The following is a 14,801-nucleotide window of genomic DNA, read 5'->3' as shown; positions in this document are numbered from 1 at the left end:
GAAATAAGCCAGTCACAAAAGGACAGATATTTTATGTATTATTTCTATGCTGTATTTCTATTCTTTCACTGTTACAGTTTTAACAGACATATCCTTAAGCTTCTTTTTCTATCAAACTATAAAGTTAATCAACATCTACATATCAGATACAAATCTGAAGGTGCTTTTACTTCCTGTTTCTCCTTCACGATGTCCTTCCTGCCTGCCATTCTGAGTTCGGAACCAAGGTCAATGTAGTTTCACGTAACTTTAAAAAACTGTTACTTGTTGGCAACTTCCTTCCTTGGATATCTGAGTGACCTAAGATCTTAAAGGTAACTTAGATGTGTTTTTGTGTATTTAGTGTCTATCAGGTTTCCCTGGTGGCTCAGAGGTTAAAGCGTCTGCCTGCAATGCAAGAGACCTGGGTTCAATCCCTGGGTCGGGAAGATCCCCTGGAGAAGGAAATGGCAACCATTTTGGCATCCAGTATTCTTGCCTGGAGAATCCCATGGATGGAGGAGCCTGGTGGACTACAGTCCACGGGGTCGCAAAGAGTCAGACACGACTGAGCGACTTTACTTTCACTTTCAGTGTCTATCATATTGATTGCATCAGGCTTAAAAAGTATTCTGTTCAAAGAACCTGAGGCAATATTTTCCCTCTTCCTCAAAGAAAAAAAAAAAAAGTTAACAAACACAATTTTTTGACAAGTTTTACTGTTTTCTTCATGCACTACTTCTTATATGCCACTTCTGGAAAAAAAAAAAAAAAAGAAATCCAAGAGGAGAAATTGTCTTTTAATAATTCTTTCAGTCAGAGGTTTGTGGGTAATAGTTTCTTAGGCACTGTATGGTCAAAAATATATTTTGCTCTTTCACTCAAATGCTAATTTGTTGGGAAGGAAATTACAGATTCAAAATTATTTTCCTTCTAACTTTGAAAATATTGCTCAGTTGCCTCCCTAGTAGCTGGTGTTACCAATGAAAATGTAGAAGCAAGTTGATTTTCAGTCCTTTCTAGTAATGTTTTATTCTCTGGGAAGATTTTTAGATTTTTCTCTGTATTTTTGATGTTCTAAAATTTTATCTAGACATGGTCTTTCTATATACATCAGTTAGAACAGGGGACCTTTTAAATCTGAAGATTATGGTATTCTCTAATTCTATGAAATGTTGTATTATTTGACTGTTTTTTTCTTCTACATTGTTTTTCTCTGCCCATAAATCCCATTAAATAGATGTTAGACTTGAATCTATCTCCTCTATTTCCTTTAATTTTTCCCTCACTTTTCAAATCTCTGTCCTATTGTATTATATAAGAATTCCTGCTCTCACTGATCCCTCATCTTGCTAATTCACTCTTCATCTGTGTCTTTTTAGCCCTGGAGGGTTTTATATTTGGGAGGAGCTACTTCATTTGTAATGTCTTCAAATGGTTCTTTTCCATAACAATCTGTTGCTGATGCTTGGATATAATTTTCTATGGCACTGTCCTTCCTCAAATGCTTATTTATAAACTTATCTTTGCCTTTCAAATATGACGGTTCATAGATGCTTTTTCTGTTTATTATAGTTTCTTTTTCAGTGATTATGAAAGAAGGTAGACTATATTAGAAACAGAATGTGCCTGTAATTTGTTTCCTGGGCACAGGGTCTTCCTACTCCTCCCATTCAGTACCTAAAGGTTGTTACTGCCCTGCCACACTAGTCCTTGGTCCACCTTCACTGATCTAGCTAATGACAAACTCTGCCAACTACTGTCTGGCATGGCCAGAAGTGAAGAAAGCCAAAAAACACAAAGTTGTTCAAGGACTCTTAATTTCCTCCTAGCACTGATCTAGAGCTAGAAATCACTCCCATTTTTCAGAGCAGCCCTTTGATGCACATACTCTGAAATGTGGTTACCCACATCCATCTAATCCTAACTGCTTGTGTTTCACCCAAGTTTCTAATCTATTATTGACATTCTTTCTCATTTTTTCATGAGTTGTTAGGGTCTACTAGTGCTCATGCATACAGGTACTCTGACTGCAGTTTTGAGACGGACAAATTGTAATGTAATACATAGTACTTCTCATATATATCACAGTCCAATGCTACATACACAGTATCACTAGCTCACCAAGGACAACAGAGACTACATAAGGCTCAAAGGAGTCTTGCTTATTTGTATCCATATAGACAGTTCATTTTATAAAACCAGCAATTCCTGGTCCAGTGCCCATTCCACCCTCCCAGACAGGGTGATGCTGGGCTACTCGACCCAGTTTACAATGACATACTTAGGAAATAATATCATAAAACAGAAGTAGCTATAGCAAAAAAAAAAAAAAAAAAAAAAAGGCCAAAACATTTTAAGTACAGAATTTCCACATTCTTGATAAAGTTATGCCAGAATAAACTGATTATGGCTTTTCAACTTCCCTGCTGCTGTTGCTAAGCCACTTCAGTCATGTCCAACTTTGTGTGACCCCATAGACGGAAACCCACCAAGCTCCTCTGTCCCCAGGATTCTCCAGGCAAGAACACTGGAGTGGGTTGCTATTTCCTTCTCCAATGCATGAAAGAAAAAAGTGAAAGGGAAGTCGCTTAGTCATGTCTGACTCTTAGCGACCCCATGGACTGCAGCCCACCAGGCTCCTCTGTCCATGGCATTCTCCAGGCGAGAGTACTGGAGTGGGGTGCCATTGCCTTCTCCCTTCAACCTCCCTCCATCCATATAAAGTTCAGCTAGTCTCCCTTACTTATTACCAAGAGTATAAACTTATTTTTGTTTTAAACTTTGTAATAATGTTGTTTTAATTGACAGTGAGTACAATACATAAATGGTTAACGTGGTCACTAAATAGCAATTCTCCTTTACTCTGTTAATCAGAACACCGCTAGAGTACTTAATTCATTCTGGGTACAGCCTTTCAAAAGGAATATAAAGAGAAAGACATTCAGGCGAGTGACTAGAATTTTGAAGAAACTAAAAATATGTGTGATGTGCAGCAGGGCTTGCTATTGTCACAGTTCATGTTCTCTTTCTTTTGGGCCCAGTGCTATATCACACTTCCTAGTCTCCCTTGCAGTTAGGTATGGCTATGTGAGGTTCAGCCAACGGAATGTGAAAGGAAATGATGAGTATCACTTTCAGACCAGGCACAAGAAAGGGCCAGTCCTTTCAGCTGGGTGGAATGAAAACAATCTGGAGAGCCACATGATGAAAATGAGCATGCTCTCCCAGTCTGAGTGTCTGGAACGATTACATGGGGGAGGGTACACCCGTCACTCCAATAACTTACCTGATATTGTAAGTGAGCAAGAAATAAACTTCCATTGTATTTAAGAATCCTAAGAAGTATATCTTATCATAGAAGAACTGTTTAGTGTGAAGAAGCCTGGGTTAGAGTGAGGAAATAGAAATGAATGCTAAAGCATGTTCAAACATACAAAGCGCTTGCCATGATGAAGGCAGATTAGACAAGTTCTCTATTGTACCTGGGAAACAAATGGGGATTAAGAATGGAAGCCTCTCAAAATAAGCCGATTTTTTTAGGAGTCAGAACTAACCAAATGAATTGTGAAAGCGTTATTACACAAAAGAAAGAATTTAGAGTCCAGAACTAGGTGATTAAATTAGAAACTTTTAAGGACTCTTACCATCTTAAGAATCTAGACTTAACATACACTTAATATTCATTTCCCAGTTTATTCAGTTCTTAGTTGAATAACTCACAGCTACTAAAGCTCCCATCGGGAATGTAACCTGGCCCTTTGATAGCTCCCTGGCATCAATCCCTTCCCGGCCTTTCACTCCCTCTGCCCTAGCCACTCTAGACTTTCTGCGATTTTTCTAACAGATCAGACACACTTTTATACCTGCAAAGGCAAGAAACCTTTGTTCCTCTGCCAGGAACCTTTGTCCCTCAGATATCCAAATGGGCCACTACTTCACCTTTTCCAGGTATTTGCTCAAATGCCACCTTCTCAGTGAGGCCAACCCAGCAAATTTAACACTGTGACTGTACCACACTCTTTTGACACTGCTAGCTTCATTTTTCTCCATAGTCATAGGTTAGTATTGTATTTTATTTTTGTTTGTCTTTCCCCCGGCTAAAATGTAAGCCCTAGGAGGATATAGATTTTTGTCTAAATTGTTCAGTGCTGTATTTCCAATGTCTATAACCATGTCTGTTATAGAATAAGTGCTCAAAAGTATTTTTAAGTTAAATATTTGAATTTATCTTTCTACTAGTGTTTTATAAACTGTACATCAATTCTGTTAAAGGTATGGAAAAACCATATACACACTCTCACACACAGAAGCCTACAATATGGTTATTATGTACTCTGGGGGTAGACAAGTGGAAAAAAAGTCCCTGACTTCACATATTTAACATTCTGCTAGGAGAGACAGAGTCAAACAAATTAATACGTTAAGTAGTAGCGACAAAAACAAACCAGAGGGGTGGGATGAGGGTGGGAGGGAGGCTTAAAAGGGAAAGAATATACATATACATATAGCTGATTCATGTTTTTATACAGCAGAAACTAACACAACACTGAAAAGCAATTATACTCCAATTGAAAAATAAATAAACTAATTGAAAAAAAAAGCAGAGTAAGGGAAAAGACAGTGATAGGCAGAGGTGTTCCTGCAATAAGAGAACAGTATTATAAGCAGAAACACAACAAAGCTGGTCAATGGTAGTTGTCGAAATTGGCACAAATTAACAGTAATTTGGTACTGTTAAAAATGTCAAGTGTGCATACCCTTCAACTAAGCTAGTTATTCCACTTTTAGGAATGCATGTTAAAAAAATCCACATGGTAATGTTTCTATGATTTAAAACCCCCAAATGCTCACTGTAGCAGTTCAACAGAAAAAAATTAGAAAATAGCTGAAATCCTATCAATAAGGATTTGGATAAATAAAATTATGGTATACCAATACAACAGCAAAGGCTATGGTGCTCTTAAAATAAATAAGACTTACATATTAAAAAACACATAAAGTAGTTATGGAATAGTAATGTATCATATTCCATTTAGAGAAAAAATTTTATAAAGTGGTTTCACTATGTGTGCTAAGTCACTTCAGTCATGTCCTACTCTGTGCAACCCTATAGACTATAGCCCGCCAGGCTCCTGTGTCCATGGAATTCTCCAGGCAAAAACAGTGGAGTGGGTTGCCATGCTCTCCTCCAGGGGATCTTCCTGGCCCAGGAATCGAACCTACGTCTCTCTGTCTCCTGCACTGGCAGGAAGGTTCTTTACCACTAGCGCCACCTGGAAAGCTCTGGCCTCACTATACATATATGCATACACACAACAAATGCTGACACATGTGCTGCCCAACAAACATGTATCAAATAGCTAGCAATGGTATCTTTAATTAGGAGAACTTTTCCTTATAATTTTATTCACCTCTTTAGCACTTGAATTTTTTCCCCATAAATTCCTAATAGTTTCTGAATATCTCTTTTTACATTATATTGATTATGAATATCCCATTCTAAAGCATAATGATTTCTCCCATAAATTACCTCTTCTGGTAGAGTGGAATGGGGTTTGTCAGAAGTGGCAAGTAGTAAAACTGGGGCAAAAGAAGGAATATTCTGTAATAATGTGGTAAACGTGGCTTTGAGTGTTGGTCCAACTATTTCCCACCACAAGTGAATGTGAGGAACAAACACTATACTTGGTGCTGTTCTCTTAGCTTCACGTATCACCTAGTAGAGAGAGAAAACAATTACATACACTTATAATCAGCACATTAGCAGTGTGCTTTTTAAATCTAGAACAATTTAACTTCCCAGAACTGTCATATAAAACCCTTAAGTTTAAAAAATGCTTCCCCCAATCCCACCATCTTGTTTTTAAATGTTTTATAAAAGTTTCATTTTCAGAAAAACATAATTGCTTCAAGCAATTAGAAAACAGCTCAATTAATCTAGAAGACTTTTCTGTTATGGCAACCAAGGTTAAATATAAAATTACATAAAACACATTTATAAACTTGTAACTATAGCAAAAAAGAAGCAGCAGAAAATTTGCACAGCCATCACTGTTTTAAGTACTTCACTCATTTAATTCTCACAACAGTCATGTAAGTAAAGTATTGACTTTTCTATTTTGCCAAAGGGGAAAATGGGGCAGAGAGATTTAATAAACTTTCCTAAGTCACATAGCAATTAAGAGGTGGAAAAGGATTTAAAGTCATTCTTTTTAATAACTAAGCAGTTAGGCATGGTTCTATTTTGAAAACCTGAAGTCAGAAATCAAAAAGACCAAAAAACACAGTACAAAAAAGAATGAAGCAATTCTAGACTTTGTCTCTGGAAGACTACTTCACCTTACAGCTTATTTGTCTGGGCAACAATGAATTACCTGGGCACATGTTTCTTCAGGAGATGTAGCACTGACTCCAAAAAGAACAGGAATGTCTAAAGTGTACACTGCAAATTTTTCCAAAGCATGGATGACAGCTGGTGCTAAATGAGAACCTTGCCCAAATCCTGGTTCGCCCACTATCAGCATTCTTGGTCGAAAAGACATAGGTTGATAACAGGCATTTCTGAAAGAAATGAGTAATAACCTATGTTTTAGGAAAAAAAGCTTAAATTTCTCTCCCAATTATCAATTATGAACTTCTTTAAGCCAAAAGTTTTGACAATATGGCCAGTCAATCATAGCAGCATGATTCATGTGGCTTTTGGAAATAATCGAACTGTACAGATTTTTAGGAATACTTTATAGTTTCTAAGATCATGACAACTGTAACAAAATATTTTCTAATATTTTAATTAAAAAAAAAGTAAATTAGCTGGCATCCTTTATCTTCTCAAGCATAATTTCATTTAGTTTTAGGGAATTCACACAAGAATGAATATATATATATATATATATAAATTTTCAAGGGAAATGTACCTATTCAAATGAAGAAAATTAAAATTTTCTTTTGCCTTATTAAAGGATTTTTGAGAAAGTCCATTTTCATATACTGATGGAGCATCATCATCACTGTATGCCAAGTCACTTTCTAAGAGAGGACAAGAAATATCTGTCAAGCAAGCAAAAAAAGTGTACATTAGTAGCTTTTCTCAATTACAAAGTGCATCTTCACATAATGCTTCAGTTAGCAACTCCATTGAGATTTTTTTCAAAAAAGTTTGTGGACATATAAATAACAAGTAAAATTTTAAAACGCACTTCAAACCTAAAATAAAGGAAGTCTAGGGCAATCTGTGAAGTAAACTTCCTTCATATATCTAGGAAAAGCATGACCAAATTCCTTTCAAGAGGCTCTTTCATAAAGAAACATTACTGAGATGTACAAAATATTTAGTTTTACTAACTATGAATACTTAACAGTCAATCAAGTTTCATACCAGAGTCTAATGCTTTGTTTGTTCCGGTTTCCGCATGTGGAAATACTCTCTGCAGGGCTTCTAGGATCTTGCGAACAGTGCTCTGCAGTAGTGGTTTCACAATGGTGGACAGTGCCTGGCCAGGTGATGTCACAGCTCTCTGGGAGGCTGGTATCATCTTTTGCATAGCTACCTCAAAGTCCTTAGCTGAGATATTAATTGAAGAGAGATCCAATTGCAGTTTCTCACTAGTGGTATAGATCTGTGGGTAGCGTCGACGCAGAGCACATAAAGCAGCTTCAGAGCATACTGACTTGATATCTGCACCACAGTATCCTATCCAAGGTAACCAAAAAAGAAAAAAAAATTAAAGTAAATCACCACTGTATTAAGCAAGACGATGGTTAAAAGAAAGTTAAAGATCAGCCTAGCAATATAGTAGCAAAATATTTAGGAGTAATAAGGCTAAAATGTCTTTCATCCCCTCAGTGAACTCACACGGTTGATCAATCAACTTTTGAGAGTGAAATACGCAAGCACCAAAAGCAGAGTGCAGGGGTCAAGAGCATGAGTTTTGAAATCAGAAATCAGGATCAAATTCCAGTTTGTCATTTACTAGATGTGTGATCTTTACAGAGACTCATTTACGCTTTCTCAGCCATTTCTTTATCTGTAAAATAGGAATAAAGCTACCTACTTCACAGGATTGATCTAAGAGTTACCTGAAATAGTTTATGTAGAATACTTAACAGGATAATTAGAAAATTGTAAACAACAAAAGACCTAACTTCATTCTCAAATTCTTTGACAGTCAAGATGTTAAGTACCTCTATATGGTATCTAGGACTTTATAAGAAAACATGCCACAAATTATAAATAAAAAACAAATCTAACTTTGTATTTCTTTAAACAAGAAACAAGGTTTCTTTAACCTTGGCAAAACTACAACTTGTTCCATCTCTGAAATGCATGTAATATTTCTTTTAATACTTAAAGCAATGTTTACCAACACAGTTTTCTGCTAGTTCTTCCAGAAACATGTCCAGTGGTTTAGGATTCCAATCCCTTGTGTGAATTTTTAGAATTTCTTTTCGAGCCTACAAACAAAAACAATTTTTCTATAATAATACAGTGCTATTCAGATTAGGGTAACTTTAATTTAAGATAATTGGGTTATCTAAAAATGTAAAGCTGTCAATACCTAATATAAACAGAAATATGAAACAGTAAAAATGGAAAAAATGATATATTTGTATCAGCTTAAGAAATTTATATTAAATAAGATTGCATTTTTAGTGCTCAAGTTCTAGTCATCACAAATGTGAATGAGAAAAATTAACTAACTACTGGATTATTGTTTATTCTGGTCCATATTAAAAACTGTCAAGTACTGACAGCTCTACCCATATTTTCATACTTGGTTCTCAAAATATTCAGCAGCTTTAAAGTAACTGGGTAGAATTACATGGTTGTATCCATGAAAAAGGCAAGTCTAATGAACTGGCTAAGGACTGACTGTGAGGCCATGTATTCTGAATCAAAATAAAGTTATATGATTAACAAGCAAAGGCCGTGCTTGGGGTGTCGGGGAGGGTGCGGAGGTGCACGTCTAGGGATTCCCCCGTCCCCTGTTTGTTACTCAGCACGTTCACTGTCATGAGCCTGGGTTAAAATCCTGGTTGGAGAACTAAGATGCCACAAGGTATGCATTCCCCAAAATAATAAATAAATAAATAAATAAGATAAAAAGTTATCTGAGTTCTTTTCTTTAAATAATCCCTCTCTAAAAATACATACATACCTGTTTGAATGTTAATCATACAACTTTGTTTCAGAACATACAAAACTCAGTCTTCAAATCTGCACTATACTAAGACTTGTTCAAGATAAGCACAATCAATTTTGTCAAAATTTCAGTGATGTTAAATTCTTACATCTTTATCAGGTAGGCTAAATAGGAATTCTCTGTCAAAACGACCAGGCCTTCGTAAAGCAGGATCAATAGAATCCAGTCTGTTGGTAGCACCAATGACCACAATTTCTCCTCTGCTGTCCAATCCATCCATAAGAGCTAGCAAGGTGGAAACAATTGAACTAAATTTAAAAATAAGAGAGAAAAGATTAACTATATAGAAGTCAAATAGATCATTTCTTTGTGAAGATTTAATACATTAAATGTGTGAATAAATTTTCTCTGCACATCCCACTATTTTCAATAGACTTTTAAAAGAGAAAATCTGTAAAATAACATACTACATGGCACACAGACATTTAAACTCAATGGAAAACACACTTCCTAGAATGCTACAAATGGCTCCTGGAAGCCATTTCATAAAGCACAATTTCATAGAGAGCTCTGGAGTTCTCAAACAAGGATACAATAAAAAAAATACAAGTATTAGGCAGATAAACAGAAACTTAAAAAAAAAAAGCTTCAAAAACTTAATTGTGTACACATTATCAAAGGATGCCAAAGTAAAACATAATATACTGGACTGTGATTGCTTCTAGGTCTTTTTAGTGCCCAGAGACAGGAATTATTTTTTCTTTAAAAATAAATTTCATCATGAGTTCATATTGATATTCCAATTCAAATAAAGATGCAAGGGTTTTAATTTATTTTGTATTTGCATCCCCTTTCTCTTGGGCTAAAAATCTTATTTTCTAATGTATTCACATAATTACTTATTTATATTATCTTACAATATTATCAGAAACAATAAGATACAGAATATAGTTTAATCATGGTCAATGTGCTAACTTTTAAAAAAGCTTAATTTAGCAAAAAAGTTTTTCTCTAAATTTTTTTAAGTCTTTGGAAAAAAACCAAAAAACTTGTACGATAAAATTTCTCTTAAAAACACATATTTGAAACGGCAAGTGCTTGCTAAAATTATTCTGTATTTGTTGCTGAAATTTCTCCAATCCCTTTTAGAATTATTCCAAACTACCGTAGTTACTCAACTGCTTGACTGAAAAGTGATGGTGCTAGTGTTATTAACACAATGAATACAGTATAGCTGATACTGAAATGCTGCTGCTGCATCATATCAGTCGTGTCTGACTCTGTGCGACTCCAGAGATGGCAGCCCATCAGGCTCCCCTGTCCTGGGATTCTCTAGGCAAGAACACTGGAGTGGGTTGCCATTTCCTTCTCCAATGCATGAAAGTGAAAAGTGAAAGTGGAGTCGCTCAGTCGTGTCTGACTCTCAGCGACCCCATGGACTGCAGCCTACCAGGCTCTCCTCCATCCATGGGATTTTCCAGGCGAGAGTACTGGAGTGGGGTGCCATCGCCTTCTCCGGATACTGAAATGAGTCACATCTAAAAAGTGTGCATCATTATTGGTAGGTATGAGCACACACAACTATTTTTATCAAACAGGAGTAAACATTTTAATTTACTCAGAGCAACAAATAAAATTCTACAGCATCAAGTGGAAGAAGGGTATAATAATACAGTAAATGTTGTTAGGCATTAGAAAAGCCAAAACCTACATATCATTCATTTTTACATCTTGTTCCTCTTTTACAACACCTATGGTAAAAATAATACTAGCGTTATGAAGGCATGCAAACATGTGCTTTTGGGTATCCCAAATTAATTAAGTAGTTACATTTAAGAAGAAGGTCTGAAGAACTGAAGATGAACTAGGACTAAAGTAATTTAGATTCAAGTTGAGGCAGTGGCACTAATGAAAACTGCTCCCTCGGGAACACAGTTATCACAGGGGAGATGCAATTTTCTCATTCTGAAAATGAGGAAGTTGAGCTAGTATTAGAAACTTAAACTAGTGGTCATACACCAAGACATATTTTGCTTGGCTCAGGTAGTGCCTTTAAAGCATCCGAACTAGTTGGCAACATCTAAAAGATGGTTAACATACATAAAATTTAAGAAAGAGAAAACTTATTTTTCAAATCTGAGTCAGCTTTTGCACTTCAATAATAGGCTGGAGCTAAAAGCAACTGGCTATGCTCTGATGATTGGACATTCAGACACATTTCCTTGACCCACTCTTATCACTGGCCTGCCTCACTCATTTTATCTGCCTTTATTTACCTCACTGGGCCAGTGTGCATTTAAGTCTGTATCACAAGTTAAATCTATAACCAATATTGTTTGAGAACATCCTACCATTTAGAAAAGGTTCACTTTTCTTTTTTGTACTATACATTGGTTTCTACTACCAAACAACTGGTTTATAAAGTTTCTAACTGTTTAATATTCTATCCCTCTTTCAACATTAATACAGCTCAGAATATAGGGAGAAAGGCAGAAGTACCATCAAGCAAGTTTTACCTGTGAATTTGATCTTGCCGGCTTGATCGCACTGGGGCCAGACCATCGATTTCATCAAAGAAAATAATTGATGGGCGCATCTGATAGGCCTAGAAAGCAGTCCAGTGATTGCATGCTATCATGAAAGACTTCAAATACGTAGACTCAATATAAACCACTTTAAATTCATTCCTACTTGCGTTTAACAAGTTTTAAACAATATAACTGTAAATTCAAGAATTGTTTTAAGGATTCAGATTAAATTATTAACAGCATGTGATTTAAGTTTATTTGAATATTCAGCTGGAAATATTCAAAATACACACTCCACTGGTTATGTCCCTTGGATTTCATATAGCTATAATTATCGGGACACAAAAAACATCTATAGAAGACCAACTGTCAAAGCAAAACAAAGAACAGAAGACAGTGACACAGCCTTCCTCCATGTCAGGATGAGAAAACGTTTAACAAGATGCTATAGTTTAAAATCAATTTCAGTAAAATTAAAATTTAAAAAGCCTCAGTGAATTTTACAAAGAGATATAAAAGCATTTGCAGCACTATGCCTCAGTAGATCAGAATGTATTATCTCATAACTGTCAACACATCTGAGATATGAACCTGAAAGCCACTCAGGCAGAGCAAATCTTCAGCTTGCATAGTGAAACATAAACTCACTAGTGTTATCTCTTTATGAAAATATCACTTTCTCTAGATACAAGACCTAAGACTCCAAAGAATTTAGACCCGATTATTCTTTTCTCTCTAAAATTGTTCGTCATAAGTTGGTGTAATCAAGACATACAAAGGAAAATAATCTAGAAACATTATATATTTGACATAACTATTCTATTTCTATGAAAAGTGATTAAATGCAACCTTTATCCAATCCTTACATACTTAATCTACATTGATTACAGATCTATATAGGCAAATTTTAATATCATACCTGATCAAATAGCAATCGCAGCTGTCTCTCAGATTCTCCTACCCACTTACTCAGACAATCAGCACCTTTCCTCATGAAAAATGCTACTCTTTTATCCCCTTGACTGCACTCATTGGCAAGTGCTCTAGCAACCAGAGTTTTTCCAGTTCCAGGTGGACCATAAAACAAACAACCTCTGCAAAAGAATAAGTATTCTTTTAGCACTACATTAAAAAATAGGCTAAACAAAATTAGAGATCAATTTCATGAATATAATTAGAGAATAAAGTAAACAAGACAAGTGAAACATTTCAATACACAAAGCACGAATTAAAACCTGGGATTAATATTCATACTACAAAATGAATATTGCAACTAAATAAATCCTTTATTTGAAACATTTTCTTTTATTCATTCAAATTTGTTCATATTACCTTATCTTGCAAAAAAGGTATGATTGACAGTTTACTTTTATAATGTATCAGTGGGGAGAATCAGTTCAGTTCAGTCGCTCAGTCGTGTCCGACTCTTTGCAACCCCATGAATTGCAGCACTCCAGGCCTCCCTGTCCTTCACCAACTCCCGGAGTTCACTCAGATTCACGTCCATCGAGTCAGTGATGCCATCCAGCCATCTCATCCTCTGCCGTCCCCTTCTCCTCCTGTCCCCAATCTCTCCCAGCACCAAAGTCTTTTCCAATGAGTCAACTCTTCACATGAGGTGGCCAAAGTACTGGAGTTTCAGCTTTAGCATCATTCCTTCCAAAGAATACCCAGGGCTGATCTCCTGCAGAATGGACTGGCTGGATCTCCTTGCAGTCCAAGGGACTCTCAAGAGTCTTTTCCAACACCACAGTTCAAAAGCATCAATTCTTTGGCACTCAGCCTTCTTCACAGTCCAACTCTCACATCCATACGTGACTACTGGAAAAACCATAGCCTTGACAAGATCGGCAAAGTAATGTCTCTGCTTTTGAATATGCTATCTAGGTTGGTCATAACTTTCCTTCCAAGGAGTAAACATCTTTTAATTTCATGGCTGCAGCCACCATCTGCAGTGATTTTGGAGCCCAGAAAAATAAAGTCTGACACTGTTTCTACTGTTTCCCCATCTATTTACCATGAAGCGATGGGACCAGATGCCATGATCTTCGTTTTCTGAATGTTGAGCTTTAAGCCAACTTTTTCACTCTCTTCTTTCATCAAGAGGCTTTTAATTCCTCTTCACTTTCTGCCATAAGGGTGGTGTCATCTGCATATCTGAAGTTACTGATATTTCTCCCGGCAATCTTGATTCCAGCTTGTGTTTCTTCCAGTCCAGCGTTTCTCATGATGTACTCTGCATAGAAGTTAAATAAGCAGGGTGACAATATACAGCCTTGACGGACTCCTTTTCCTATTTGGAACCAGTCTGTTGTTCCATGTTCAGTTCTAACTGTTGCTTCCTGACCTGCATACAGATTTCTCAAGAGGCAGGTTAGGTGGTCTGGTATTCCCATCTCTTGAAGAATTTTCCAGTTTATTGTGATCCACACAGTCAAAGGCTTTGGCATAGTCAATAAAGCAGAAATAGATGTTTTTCTGGAACGCTTGCTTTTTCCATGATCCAGCGGATGTTGGCAATTTGATCTCTGGTTCCTCTGCCTTTTCTAAAACCAGCTTGAACATCAGCAAGTTCACGGCTCACATATTGCTGAAGCCTGGCTTGGAGAATTTTGAGCATTACTTTACTAGCATGTGAGATGAGTGCAATTGTGGGGTAGTTTGAGCATTCTTTGGCATTGCCTTTCTTTGGGATTGGAATGAAAACTGACCTTTTCCAGTCCTGTGGCCACTGCTGAGTTTTCCAAATTTGCTGGCATATTGAGTGCAGCACTTTCACAGCATCATCTTTCAGGATTTGAAATAGCTCAACTGGAAGTCCATCACTTCCACTAGCTTTGTTCGTAGTGATGCTTCCTAAGGCCCACTTGACTTCACATTCCAGGATATCTGGCTCTAGATGAGTGATCACACCATCGTGATTATCTGGGTCTTGAAGATCTTTTTGTACAGTTCTTCTGTGTATTCTTGCCACCTCTTAATATCTTCTGCTTCTGTTAGGTCCATACCATTTCTGTCCTTTATTGAGCCCATCTTTGCATGAAATGTTCCCGTGGTATCTCTAATTTTCTTGAAGAGATCTCTAGTCTTTCCCATTCTGTTCTTTTCCTCTATTTCTTTGCACTGATCGCTGAAAAGGTTTTCTTATCTC

At 36.5% G+C, this 14,801-nt stretch overlaps 1 protein-coding gene across 2 annotated transcripts in view; it reads right to left on the bottom strand.

The window, feature by feature from the left end:
• The window catches only part of ATAD2 (ATPase family AAA domain containing 2), a 66,781-nt gene that overhangs the window by 16,727 nt on the left and 35,253 nt on the right, over positions 1 to 14,801 (bottom strand). The window contains exons 12-19 of one of the 2 annotated variants that reach the window (XM_027972923.3): positions 12,570 to 12,744; positions 11,639 to 11,727; positions 9,271 to 9,430; positions 8,343 to 8,433; positions 7,358 to 7,672; positions 6,897 to 7,029; positions 6,357 to 6,543; positions 5,513 to 5,698 (exon numbers count right to left, since the gene is read on the bottom strand). In XM_027972923.3, the coding sequence (XP_027828724.1) occupies positions 5,513 to 5,698; positions 6,357 to 6,543; positions 6,897 to 7,029; positions 7,358 to 7,672; positions 8,343 to 8,433; positions 9,271 to 9,430; positions 11,639 to 11,727; positions 12,570 to 12,744 (1,336 nt within the window). The remainder of the gene's footprint in view (positions 1 to 5,512; positions 5,699 to 6,356; positions 6,544 to 6,896; positions 7,030 to 7,357; positions 7,673 to 8,342; positions 8,434 to 9,270; positions 9,431 to 11,638; positions 11,728 to 12,569; positions 12,745 to 14,801) is intronic. The other variant, XM_027972924.3, reaches the window with a different exon arrangement.

Source organism: Ovis aries, chromosome 9 (assembly GCF_016772045.2).
Source record: "Ovis aries strain OAR_USU_Benz2616 breed Rambouillet chromosome 9, ARS-UI_Ramb_v3.0, whole genome shotgun sequence".
NCBI classification, from domain to species: Eukaryota; Metazoa; Chordata; class Mammalia; order Artiodactyla; family Bovidae; genus Ovis; species Ovis aries.
Note: the sequence above shows the minus strand (reverse complement) of the source record. Positions and strands in the feature narration are given on the sequence as shown.